We start from the raw sequence: 13,447 nt of genomic DNA, 5'->3' as shown, positions 1-13,447 counted from the left end.
GTCCGACGCAGGAAGAGGTGAGGCTAAGAAATGCTCTGCATTTAAAAATCGTGGCTTCGTGCCTCGAACTCACGGCCAGTAACAATAGCGCCGCTGTTAAAAAACGGCGAGTCCAATCACGCCAAGGGCGGCGTTCACTCGTTGCCCTTGGCCTTCGGGAAAAAAACCGTTGGCCAATCAGGAAGATGGATAAATGACAGTCTTAGAGAACCCCACGACAATGTCGGGAAGCTGGTGACGGCTGGGCACCGTGCCTATCGTTGCGAGCAGTTCGATTGGAAATCGCTGTAGGATCAGTGCAGCCTGAAGGGCAAAGATCGCGACAGACACACCCTAGAAATAATCCAGGCTTTGGCAATTGGCTTCAAGACGTTAATTGGCTTCATTGACATTAATTGGCTTCGCAATTAATTGGCTTCAAGCATGCGTTCTGTAGCGTTATCGGATAAGGAACTCCAATATCTGGATGGACGTCAATGAGAGAAGATTATGTTTGTTTTGATGGTATATGTGTCTCCCATTTTCAATAAAACCTACAGATGTTAGTCGGTGCTGTGTCTGCGCGTCCCTTCTCTGTGTCTTGTTGCTGTGCGCTGTGCACGGAGAATTTCTAACTGCCAACTAGTCCATCAGTCAACACTTGTGCGGGACAGTTCTAGGCAGTTCATGGGCAGGACCAAACTGCTCCCGCATTGTAGAAATTCCACGGGAAAATAAAATTCGGAGCTGCTTTGAAGCAGTCCTGGCCTTTCCAAAATGACCAAGTGGCGGGTGCAAGTGGGAGGGGAGGCGGGGGCACCCGCTATTTGACATGCCAACCTTTTCTTTCCTCCGTGGCCGTGCCCTCCGAACCAGCATCACCAAGACACATTGTCTCAGCGCCTAGTCAAGATTCCACGTATGAAGTTAATACCACCACTCCTTCAATGTATAACCCCCCTTCCGAGTACTCTGGATCGACCTTAAAATGATTCGGCACCATGAACCAGCCAATTTAAAGCTCATTAATTAGATTATGCGGAGCCATACTCTGGTCACAATCTTTTTACTGTAAAAATCACTGGTGCACGAAAAAAAAAAAAAACTCTGGCCGATGTCAAAATGTTTATACTGTGTGATCTGAGTAACGTATCAATTGAACGAACGCTGATCTATACGATTGAAAAAGTCCCGAAAACGTCTAATTATGACGCTAAAGGTGCGTTTAAACGCTGAAGCAATTTACTGCTTTTCTGAAGCCGTAAAAGGAGAGGAGGGGTCAGCATTACGGTAGCATCCAAAATGGTCTGCACGCTCACCCAACTAGATGTGAAGCTCCCTTATTGGTTCTCACCAATTCCGTTAAGTTAACCGACCAAGCTAAATGGCACTGGATTAAATTAATGGGCGTTCGGAATAAGTAAAATCACTTTTGGTTTCTGTAACTAGCCTTTAGATTGAATTTCCCGCGTTTATTCAATTAAGCGGCAAAACCTGGTTAGTCAATAAAGCAAAAATAAGTAATTTTTTTGGTTCAAATAACCTCCTAAATTTTAAATTTTATAAAATTAAAAATTAGTGCAATTAAAACTTATAATGTTGCGAGTAAATTTTTTTTTGCCGGGTTTTCATAAACCATGTCATAAACTGATTCCCACAGAAACAAGCCGCACGTGAGTTTGTTTACAGTACAGTGTACTAGTACACTGTATTTACAGCGTTGATCAAACTCCCATGGTTGTTGTTGGTCTTATAAAAGCTGAGCTTCTTTTGCGGTGGGATTACGATATTGCTGTTCGGTTGCTTTATATTGTTCAATGACCGCTACAATGCTCTATACAACAGTCAACCTTCCCAGTAGTCGCATACGGTTGTATCACGGAATAAGTGTATCGGTTGCTTGCAGGCGGTGGGTATCAAGTGCAGACGTGTATGATGGGACGACAAGACAGCCCACACCAGCGTCTGCGATGCGCTATCAAGGTGCTTTTGGAAGAGAACGGCTACTCCGAAGACGACGTTCGGCAGCTCCTCGACCAAGTTCCCAGAGGCTGGGAAAGGCATGGGGATCTCGTGCTGTTCAGGCGAGCGGCCTTCTACGACCACCGCTGGGATCGCGTCCGTGAGTACGCATTGGCTGCCCATTCACGTTTACATGCGTGGAGTGAAACAACACCGTCATTTGCGCGTTTTGTGTTGTGTCCAGCCGTGCAGCGTCTATAGAAACAACTCTAGATATAGCGTCACCGAAGCGACGGACCACTGGAAGATTGACTTGCCGCGGGATTCTTCCTCTACCCTGATGATCAAGAGATTCGTAACATGCTTTACTTGCAACTCCCGAAAATATTCTCTACCCGCGCCGTGGTGGCTGCTCTTAGGATGGAGGCGAAAGCACCCGCATTGCGAGATTTCGGCGCGCGCTAAAGACGCCCAGGTGGTCTGAGGTAATCCGGAGCCCTCCACTACGGCATGCCTCATAGTGTAGCTTCGGCAGGTTAAACCACATAATCTGAACATGAAGCTGCTATCATGGAGAAAAATGTGTCCTGTGCTTCCCGCTCACTCGCTACTCGCCATTGCCAGCGCATGCGGGCGCACAGATGCACACCTGACATTTCTTGGCAAGTGCTCAGTAATCACTTAAATAAACCTTCCCTTCACAGCCTGTGCTCCACTCTGTGGCCCTAATTTTTGTTCAAAATAAGAGACCATTCTTTTTTCTTGCTGTTTTTTGATGCAGGCTCGCGGCTGTGGAGCGTCTGCTGTGAAAAGTTGCAGTGCCGGCACCTGGCCATAGGGGGCAGCATTGCGGGCGACGGGCATCGGACACCGCGAGTCGAGTTGGTCGTCGGAGATCACGGCTGGGTCACGCACGTCGACAACAAGATCAAGTACGTAGGCACCCGAACAGAGATGGACCGTCTGCGTCACCAGCGGCAGTAACAGAGGGCCCCGGCGACAGTGTGTTAATTTTTCGCTTGTCGATGTCGACGACATTACCTGTTTACTGTACCTTTTGAGTTACACTTGTCACATCACTAACCAAAATGGCTCCGTGTGGTTATTCCTTCAGTCACTGGTGGCCCTACCCTTGTCCGCTGTAGGACCATGATGTAGTGATAGTTAAAAAAACCAAAGCTGGGGATAATGTGGTAGTTAGTAAAAACGCAATCAAAGCATTCGCGGTGGCTCACAGAAGTGCGAATTTACCCGAAATTCGTGCATGTGGCATTTCTCTTCGCGGTGTTGCCCGCGTTTGAATGTTCCCGGGGACGTAGGCGCCCACAGAGCCCGCAACGCGGCTCGAAATACTGACGGAAAATAAGGGGAAAATTGTGGTTGATCCCTCTTTCATGGGAATCGGTCAAACGCAAAAGTGATATGTGCCTTGGAGCAGGTGAATGTTAAAGGAACCTCCTTTATGTGCAAAGGGTTCGGGAGCCTGACCCCACCACAGACGAAGTGATGTCGACACGCAAGAAACAAAAAAAATAACCGGTTTATTCCGGGACAACGAAACCAAAACTGACATGCACAGAAACAGCGGCTTGAAACACAACGGTCATGCGAACATCGCCACTGTGGAGCCTTGCCTCAATTTATGCGTGTCCCCCGTACACGAAGGCACTGGCATCGAGACGCCAACTGTCGGCGCTCATTAGCGCCATGATGCGCTACTTCACTTCGCCTCTCCTAGATGGCAGCACCATCTGAATGAGTCATAGGGAAGGACATAAGGCATGTTCGTAGCATAAGCTCACGTCGCTGCTTATAGCGCAGTTGATATAGCGCCACATACCTCCCGTTGCGGTGAGAGGGCTTGAGAGGGCATGGGCTTGAATCCGGGTGCTGCAGCGTCAATGGAACTTTTTCTGGCGACGTCACTTCCGTGATGGATATCACGTGAGTGAGATCTTGGTGTACCCGGGCATAAAACACTTTTGTGTTAAAAAAAATTACAGCAGGGGTATTTCACAACCAAAATCAAGTTATACAAGGCTAGACATTTCTATTTCATCAGCAAGAACAGACCTGAATTTATTCACATTCCCTATAGGACCTGTGGTGGCAGGAAGGTGGTTCCACTCTACTGAAGTGCACGGGATACAAGGAGAGACATAAGAACGAAGAAGGAGGAGGAAGAAGAGTTCCAACTTTGTGCGCATGGTCACAACGTTCAGACACGTAAACAGGGGCACGAATGAATTCTTTTTTCCGTAGCGAATATGTGGAAAAGGCAGAGGAAGGGAATTTTTCTACGGATTTCTAACGTTTCTAATTTAAGTGTTGTCTTCACAGAACTTATGCTGGCTGCTCTAATAGTTGGAAAGAGTGAAATAGGTGCAATTATCCTGAACTATTTCTACTTTAAGGATCAAACATGCAGGGTGAGGATTCCAGATTGAAGTGGCACACTCTGGTTTAGACCATATAAGCGTTTTGTACACAAGCAGTTTTATGGAGGATGGGACTTGGGAGAAGTTGCATCTTATGAAACGCAAAGTGCGGTTGGCGTTAGTGGTAATGTATTGGATGTGCATATCCCACTTCGGGTTATAGGTGATGAGAACTCCTAGATTCTAATATGACGTGACTGGTTCTAATGATAATCGTTTAAGAGAGTTTATGGGAGTTAACATTGAAGTAAGAGTTGTTCTCAATGCTTTGCATTTAGAGATGTTGAGCTCCATTCACCAGTTATTGCACCAGGCGGTTATATTGCCTAGGTCCACCTGCAAGGTAGTTATGTCGTCACCATTTTTAATTTCACGGAACACAACACAGTCATCAGCAAACAGGTGAATAGGTGATGAACCTCGATGCCGCGGTTGCTGCATTAAGCATAGCTTGTTTGGCACCAGTGACAACTAGTGGACGATACCGCAGCTTTTGTGATTTCCTCTAAAAACATGAGGCCGCTGGAAGCATGTGAAAAGTGTATTGAGAATGTTGGTGAAACAAGCACTGTATTGTGCAAACATGGTTGTTGTTTACTGGTTTAGAGTGTGCAGCCATAGAGGTGTTCTCTGGTTCCTGTTGGGTGGCTTGAAGGTGCCATGAAGGCAAGGTGCAGCCTTGTTCAGTTTCAAAGAGCGAGCCTTTAATAGCTCACTCAGCTCCATTGCAACTATAAAATGTTTTTTAACTGGAAAAATGCAAGAAATATTGAAAAACTTCCTCATTTTGTGTTGAAGTGACGTGATGTAGGCCAGCACTTTTAAACAGTTGTCAGTGTGTTAACTGCACACTAGCACCCAAGTGATACGATCAAAGAAAACTGGAGGCCCCACTACAATCAGCCAGTCATGCTTCTTGGCGGTGGCTTAGGTTGGCGGCTGTTAATCGCACAAACAAAATTATGTGAAACCACAGAGAAGTTGCTCGAAAGTGGCTGTGGAGTCACCACTGTTTCATATGTTTTATCTAATATCTCGATTATTGGTTTGAAGTTTGCATTAGAATTGGCATCGTTGTTATTGTGTCAAAGCAGTTTTTTAATGAACCAAACGTGTATTTTATTTTCGTGGCTCCTCTAAAGACAAAATACAAGTTTGTTTTACTCGAAAGCACTTGTCCAGAAGCAAACGATGCTTTATTCACTGCGAAATTAATCAATTTAAGCTAAAATTTTGATTCTCGCACCAAAACGTGTGTTTAAACGTCATCTGCAATGACATCACGAGAACAGGTCTTTCAGCCAAAATTGGTGTGGAGTGGAGGCTTGCTTACTGTTAGTCAACCTAGATGGCACCACCACACCGCGGCAAGCCGTTTTCTGCCTTTGGTTTGTTTGTGACCGTAATAAAACTTCGCTTTTTTTTTGTTCATGGAGAAAATAATCGTTTTGTGAAACATGGTGCTCATTTAACAAATATGTTCAAGTAAGACACTGTCACTTGCGTCAATTGGCCAGTGTCATCTGAGACAACCCAAGAGCCCCGCAGTGCTGTGCATCTAAACGAAGCATAGTGCGCGCAGTACCAACAGCAGTACGCATCAGTACTTGTATGTTTACATGTGCTTTCGTAACTTCCAGCTGTTTGTCCCGCCACTCCTAATGATATAAAAAGAATGTGCCCTAAATATAAGTGCAAATGCTCATTCGGCAAGCTTAGAAGTTATGCCCAATTTGCATTTGCTTTTCCCGGCCTCCACCAATCGCAGAGCTGGCCGGTATGACACCATAGGTTCTGTTGCGAGAAATGAGCTGGCGGGTCGCATGGCCATTCTGTTTTTCCTAATTATACAGCTCATTTGAGCGAAGTTTGCGTTAACAGGGGTGTCAGCATGATTCCAACGAGGCCGTCTTTTGAAAACGAACCAAACTTGCATTTTGTCTTCATGATCCCTTTAAGAAAGGTGCTGTTTTTTCTTGATTTTTCAAAATAATTCGACAGCTGTACCTTGAAAGAGCCTCGGCACCTCCACCTTGACAAGCAAGGTGGTTTTACAGAATTACAGCTGCACTTACGTAGCTGACGTATATTTTTTTCAAGCCATCACGTTTGCTTTTGTTGTGCCATTATTGTAGGAATGAATACTTTTCACCTTAAAATGCTCGAACTGCAGATAGCGAAACCAATTTTCTGCCTTTATGTGAAAATAACGGTTCTGCATCTGAGCAGAAACTGAAAGTGCTGTCTGTCTTGTGCTTGACCCCACCAAAGTCACCCCTTATTTCGTAGCTGCTGGCAACAAACACGACCACTGAGACAGAGCCCTAAACATTGGGTGGCGCGGTGTATGAGGGGCATGCGCGGAATGTTGTGTTCTGGACCTCAACTCGGAGCAAGACGTCTCTATCGGACTGAGCCTCAAGTTTACGAGGGAGAGGGCTTCTTGAAGACCAAGATGCTTCTTGAAGATCCAACAAATACTTTTTTATTTTACTTTTTCTGGTCACACATTCTTATCCCTTTCCTTGCCAAGTATTTTTTTTTTATGGCTGGTCGTCATTTCCTGCCAGTTTTTTTTTTTTCTTGTTCGTTCGATAGAAATTTTATGCTCATAGTGCAGGACGCATAAACACTTTTTCAGGATTACCTTCTCCAATAAGAAAGGTTGGACAGAATACAAACTAATTACAAAAATAAATGACTGCTAATTAGGATGTCCAGTTTTTTCAAGAACTTTTAAAGATTCTCATGGTCTGTCTGTATGTCTGTTTGTCTGTCTGACCCCTGATTCAGCCACCCGGCCAGAGTTAACTTGCACGAGACGTTTATACATGCAGCGCAATTTCTAATGATCTAAATCTGGTGGAAATGTTCATACTTGTCAACATTGTTGAGAAAAAACAAAACATTCCGCATATCTGAGGCGAAACATCAACACATAAGTGATACCTTCAAGTGTTCCTTCATTAAAACTACATGGATGCTGGATTTTTGTGATAGCAAATGAAACACTGCAGCCACTGTAGAAAACAATTGGACGTAGAAAAAGAGACACCATGCCGAGCGCACTGCTTCAGTACTGGTGGCGCCTCCTGACAGTGGACCTGGGTACGCACGTATATGTGTTTATTTTCAACGGCCAGTGCCAGGTGGCGCCACCAGTGTCGTCACAAATGTTTTCGCCACTGAGTTCCGCGGTTCATATTTCTTTTGTACTTAGTTGTGCATTACTACAGACATTGTGTGCAGAGTGCACGTAGCTCTGGGAAAGAACAGCGCCAGATCGTGTGCGGTTTTCTACCCTTCAGCGACCACAGAAGGCGACATTGAAGCAATGCAAGCAGATACGAGGAAAATTTTTAGTATGACATTTTTCAAAACCAGCCACCAGCTACCAGCCACCGCGCAAAGTGGTGGCTGGTAGCTAACACGGAGGTAACGACGCCCCCTTGGCTATTTTTGTCGCATATCTGAAGATAAAGATTCTCCAGTGGATCTCCAAGTAACTTTTTTGTTCTCCTTTTTGTCAGTATTTTTGTGTGGTGGCCCTTGATTTTGCATGCTCTCACGCTGTTTGTGCAGATGGCGATTCTATTTGCTGTTCTTGGGTGCCTTGCCAATTGCAGGTACACATTCGATGTGACCCAGTGCATGTTCAGTGCTGGAAATGTCACCGAAAAGCTGCGTGTGGCCTCCCTGCCGTGTCGGGGACAGACCGTGGTCGACCTCTACGCAGGCAAGCTCCACCAAACACTGCTACTAGCCGTGTTGGATTGACGCAAATTTTGCTGACACCACTTGCTGGGGCCAGCGTTACAAAGCAAAGGTCCATGGTGGTACAGATAGAAGAGCTTCTAGAAATTTAACTGGTGAAAATTGATGCTTGGGCGAGTTGCTGCTCTATATTCTTATGTAAGCGTATGGTGGCAGTGTTAACGTGGCAGTTTTGTTGTTTTGTTTTTGTGCATTGTGTTTCCGTTGCTTTGTTGCCTCGATACCTGCTTTATTTATATGGCAGACGTCACAGCTATGAATGTCAGTTGTAAGTCAGTGCCTATGTGTCTCGCTCTGCCTCTTGTCGTTGTTTCTTCGTTAATTGCACTGAGAATTCAAAAATTGCTGTGGCTGGCAGTTTTAAGTGCAAAATTGTAGAGCCATGCGAGCATTACGAAATCATGCACCACTCCATCTAAGGACAACGATGGTTGAGTGTGAAGCTTTCTCATGATATTCTTTGGTTGGCCAACCCCATACTGCGAGTATCTGCTACTCTGGAGGTACCACCACTTTTCTAGAATAGTACCCACACCAACTCTCGGGTGCGCACTGCATAGGCCTAACGTTTGTATGCGAATCTGTACCTACTGCTTGGCGTTCTATTCAACCATGTCGAAATGGGGCAGTCGGATAGACGCTGGCTTCACAACGCAAGGGGCACAGGTTCGATTCCAGGCACAGGAAACGTTTTTTTTTCTTTAACTTCACCCACGTTCATTCATCACGCCAGAGAAAAACGGCTTTTCTGCAGGACGTATTGGCATGCAACTGCATCAGTGAAGCTTCAGTTTAAAACTTGGAATGCTTCGCGAGTAGTGTTTGCTACTCAGTATCAATCACAGCGCAGTTTTACCGTTCCAACTATGTGAATATTTGAAATTTATCAATAATAGAGCAATAAAAAAATTGGCTCTGCCGTGCGACGTGTGAACTTTCAAGCTTCACCATACAGTGTGTTAGCTTTCCCACGTGGCACTGAAGTTGGGCAAGAAAGCCTGATGCGTGCAAGCTTTTCGTGGCAAGCCTATGCTTGAAACTCTGGTGTGTGTTAGGTGAAGTGGAGCACTGTTTGTCTTAAATTCATAAGTGGAAATTAAGTTTTCTGTCAGTATAATGCATGAGTAAATGAACCGAGAGTTAATTCTGGTTGGCTTCCAGCAAGGGTCGTGACTACTAGCCCCCCTTTCCAATGGCTGGATGGACCAGTCAAATATACTTACTGTATTCACAGCATGTTCAGAAACACCACATTAAGAGCAATGTATGATGTTTTTTTGTCGCACTCCTTTGATACCTTTCCTTCACCTTTCACCGTTGATTTTTTGTACTATTGCCTTATACTAACTAGTACATGAACGTTCAGATGTGTTAAGTTATGACTGCTCAAGTTGTCTTTTTTTTTCTCTGTAGGTTATACCACTCACTGAAGCAGGGATATTTGTATTTGTAAAAATTCGATACGATTTACTATTAGCAGTCGAAAATATTCAAGTCGCAGTCACATCTTACTTTCACGATGCCGAATAAGATATTTGCGCACCTCTAACAACGAGGCAGTTGCGGGGCATCTGATGCAATGTGAATCAGTGCCCTGCACCGGTGATCAGTTGCGAACGGTCTCTGCAGGCATTGGCTACTTCACGCTGCCGTACCTCGTGCATGCGGGAGCGTCTCACGTCCACGCCTGTGAGTGGAACCCCGCTGCCGTCGAGGCACTGCGCAAGAATCTGCAACTCAACGGGGTTGCGGACCGATGCACCGTTCATGTGGGGGACTGCAGGCAGGTGGGTGCGACTGACTGGGGATCTTACCTTTTATTTGTGGATACTGCATTCTCTCATGAGACTTTTTGCAGGGTGGGTACAAATAAATATACGTGCATGTTTTTTTTATAGCCCAATAACATCCAAAATTAGTAGCAATGAAAAAAGACTACCCTAATACAAGCATTTCTCATATAAAAACAATGATTGCTGTGTAACTGCATCAGTAGTAAGATCGTTCCCATTAACAACAGGGCGAGGGAAAAAATATTTGAAACAAACTTTTAAAGGGTTCAAAGGGGTTATAAAAAACACGCGGCGGTGCCTTGTGCTGTAACTTACTGAATATGTTCAAATACGAGAAATGTTGATGAAGTAATGTTCTATAATTAATTGAAAGAGTATTTTCAGGCGGCAGATGCATTATTTTTCCGAGACCCCCAACATCCCACTTTGTTGAAGGACGGTTGATATTGAAGTGTGACCATTGCCTAGAGAGAGAACACGCATGCGGTGCCTTGCACTTTGAGGGCCAGAAATGGGGCCGACACAGAACTTGTTGTCGAGGCCTCACGTTTCACTAGGGCTCTTCAGTTTTTAGTCTTGGATTCATAGCAAATAATCCGTGGATAGTCTGTGGTAGTCCACGATTGCCCCCGGTTAATGAAATACAGTAAAACCTCGTTACATGAGACACTCAAGGGAACCAGGGAATGTGTCTCTCGTAACCGAGGTCTCTTGTAACCCAGAATTCTAAAAACGCTCGGGAGTTGCACTACACCAGGCCAACTGCACCCAAATTTCACCTTAACCAAATTTATCAGTAATGTGTAGTAAGTACCTCCAAATCAGCTGGGACGCGAGTGGTTGCCCCGTGAAAGTCGGAAGTGTTTAAAAAGCTCCGCCGCAGACCGCGCTGCACCTGCCAGCGGATCGCGTAAACGGCCATGATGCGCCTGTGACGCTCTGGCTGTTCAGGGCTTCGTCCTCTGGCCAGCCACGCAGCTGGAGAACCAGTAAAGCTCTGCTGCAAACGCTTCGCCCATTTGCTGCCCCGTGCGCGCAGGCTTGCTCTTGAGCTGCTGACCGTCCGACCGCTCGCTGGCCGGCTGCAACGTCAGCTTAATGGCCACGCTCTCCTCGATTTCGGTTTCAAAATCGCCAATTTTGGCTGACCGCTTGCGGCGTCCACGCCCATATTTCAGGTGCTGTATTTTGCATCTTGCTTTCTTTTTCAGCAGACTCTACGGAAATAGTGTTTTCAAGAGGTCGAAAACCATGCTTCCTGTTACAGTGCATCGATACGTTATTGGTTATTGTTTTCTCCCAAGAGTTGCACTGTAAAAGCTTGGTACTATTGGTACCTTTGACAACAGCGTGTAATATTGTCTCCTGTCTTGCAGATTTTCGCATTTAGCTATTCTGTGAAACACACCAGGTCCTCCTGAATTACTTTTTCCGTGTGCTTGAAGGATTTGTTTCATCTAGCTCGAGTTGACAGGAGAGAACCACAGCTCGGCTGCTTCTGTAGATTTCACACTGGGTGGAACTGGGCTGTTTATTTTAATGGGGGCTCATTACAAAAATGCCATTTTATATAACACTGCGGTGCATATTGAAGCTAGACATGAATCTTTATTTTTTTAAGTACCTAATTGAGCATTTATATATGAACTCGGTGAGGACACCCGTCTGTCTGTCTGCATTGTTTGATGTGTCCCACTCTTGCTGCGTACAGAATAGCTATTAGTAGAAGGCTCCTAGGCGTTCATATTTTCATACAAGACCACTTATATTGTCCCTGAATTTGCAGCAGTGAAGTTGACTTTAGAGCAGATAGGTATCTAGCGCTCCATATATGTAGGTATTATATAATGGAGGTGCTTAATATTTGTTTAACATCTGAGGTATTTAGTATTTAGTAATAGAAACGTTTACTTATGGAGGTATTTCATAAAGAATCTTGGGGCCTTTTTATATGGTGTTGGCATGGCACGTGAAAAAATGTCTTCCCAGCGCTGCATCTGTGTATGGTAGTGAAGCTGACTTTAGAGGCGTGTATAACAGAGTGACTTGGCATTTATCTGACAGTTCGTATGTTCCATTTCTTTCGTCTCACCCAGGCCTGCCCGGAGCGCGTAGCGGACCGCGTCAACCTGGGCCTGATCCCATCATCGGCCGAAGGTTGGCCGACGGCCTGCCGAGCGCTCAACCCGGACCGCGAGTGCTGCTGGATGCATGTCCACGAGAATGTAGAGTGCAAGCCCGGCACGACCGAGACAAAGCGCGAACTCTGGCAGGACCGTGCCCGTCAAGTGTGCGCCACCATGGAGGACTTGTTGCGCCACCACGGTCGCGGCTGGACGGTCACATGTGAGCACATCGAGCGCGTGAAGTCGTACGCGCCCCACATCGACCACCTGGTGCTTGACCTGCGGTGCCAGCAGTTGTCGGGGAGAGTGTGCGGCAAGACTGGAGTGACCGCTGCGAGTAAAATGCATTGACGTGCGGCTCTCAAACAATTAGTTCCTTCATTCTTCTTGTCGGAAAGTGGAATTTCACTGTCCCATTTTACACGCGGTGCTATCCCATCTTTTTTGCAAGCAGGCACTGTCGTTCTGAGAGAAAGATGATCAGAGTGATGGGGGTGCTTCTGATGCAGTGAAGCAGCTGTTAAAGGGGCTATGAAGACAAAATATAGCTCTGTTCAATTAGAAGGAATTAGCCTTTGGTAGCACACTCAGTTCCGTTACTGCCGCGAAAGGTGTTTCTTTAAACCAACAAAACGCAAGCAGTATTGATAGACTTTCTAATTTTGTACTCCTGTGACACAATATTGGCAGGAGTGATGTATTGTGGGGAAGCACTAAAAACATACGTTTTAACTGGACGTTCACATTCAAGTGGCAGGGTCTAACCGAGCCAGATGTCCCGTTAAAATCGCCCAGTCAGTTTATTGGTGCCGGCCTAGGCCGGTGTTTGCCATGCGCACACGCAGGATTGTGCAACGTCCTAGTGAAATCGCGGAAAGTGGCTCAAAAGTCGCCGCTGCCTCAAGGCCATTTTAAAAAATATAGCTACAGTGCGAGTATAAACAAGGACACAGAAAGACGACGGGACGAGCGCTGACTCCCAACTGAATTTACCAAGAGAAACCTTGCACCTTTTATACGCACTCCTCATGTTAACACCAGTAAAAAATAAAAAATAAAAAATTACAAAAAAAAAGAGACGTAGAACCTCTGGTAGTACACCGTTCACCCACTTGGCACAATCTAAACAGACACCATGTTAAGTCATACCCGATGTGCAGCACATGTTCGATGGGAAATCTATCTCTTTTGTAGCGTAAGCTACACTGGCCGAGGTTGAGCGGTTTCGCGTGTGCCGTGAAGGGCCGTTCTGCGCAAGCGCGAGAAGCATTGGATTGGATCATCTTGGATTGGCTTGCATTTGATTTGGATTGGATTAAGTTGGATAGGAATCCAATCTAATTGGAGTATGCATAGCCGAGCTAAGCCACTGCTA

The 13,447-nt window shown here is 45.7% G+C and overlaps 1 protein-coding gene across 1 annotated transcript; it reads left to right on the top strand.

The window, feature by feature from the left end:
- Positions 1-1,615: 1,615 nt before the first annotated feature.
- Positions 1,616-12,971, top strand: LOC144162632 (tRNA wybutosine-synthesizing protein 2 homolog). The gene is made up of 6 exons (XM_077693247.1): positions 1,616-1,652; positions 1,886-2,101; positions 2,723-2,873; positions 8,006-8,115; positions 9,783-9,940; positions 12,043-12,971. The coding sequence occupies exons 2-6, from the start codon at positions 1,912-1,914 to the stop codon at positions 12,421-12,423; spliced, it is 990 nt and encodes a 329-aa protein (XP_077549373.1). The 5' UTR covers positions 1,616-1,652; positions 1,886-1,911; the 3' UTR covers positions 12,424-12,971.
- The last annotated feature ends 476 nt before the right edge of the window (positions 12,972-13,447 follow it).

The sequence above is a fragment of the Haemaphysalis longicornis genome, unplaced genomic scaffold, assembly GCF_048455015.1.
Source record: "Haemaphysalis longicornis isolate Haplotype H1 unplaced genomic scaffold, Haemaphysalis longicornis Haplotype H1 scaffold_12, whole genome shotgun sequence".
Classification (NCBI taxonomy): Eukaryota; Metazoa; Arthropoda; class Arachnida; order Ixodida; family Ixodidae; genus Haemaphysalis; species Haemaphysalis longicornis.
The sequence above is the reverse complement of the archived record's forward strand: the minus strand, read 5'-3'. Positions and strand labels throughout refer to the sequence as shown.

Excerpts from the sequence above, each read along its gene's own strand:
- LOC144162632 (XM_077693247.1), top strand. The coding sequence starts at position 1,912 with ATGATGGGACGACAAGACAGCCCACACCAGCGTCTGCGATGCGCTATC. Across the intron at positions 2,874-8,005 it reads CACGTCGACAACAAGATCAA|GTACACATTCGATGTGACCC; the intron begins GTACGTAGGCAC and ends TGCCAATTGCAG. Across the intron at positions 9,941-12,042 it reads ATGTGGGGGACTGCAGGCAG|GCCTGCCCGGAGCGCGTAGC; the intron begins GTGGGTGCGACT and ends CGTCTCACCCAG.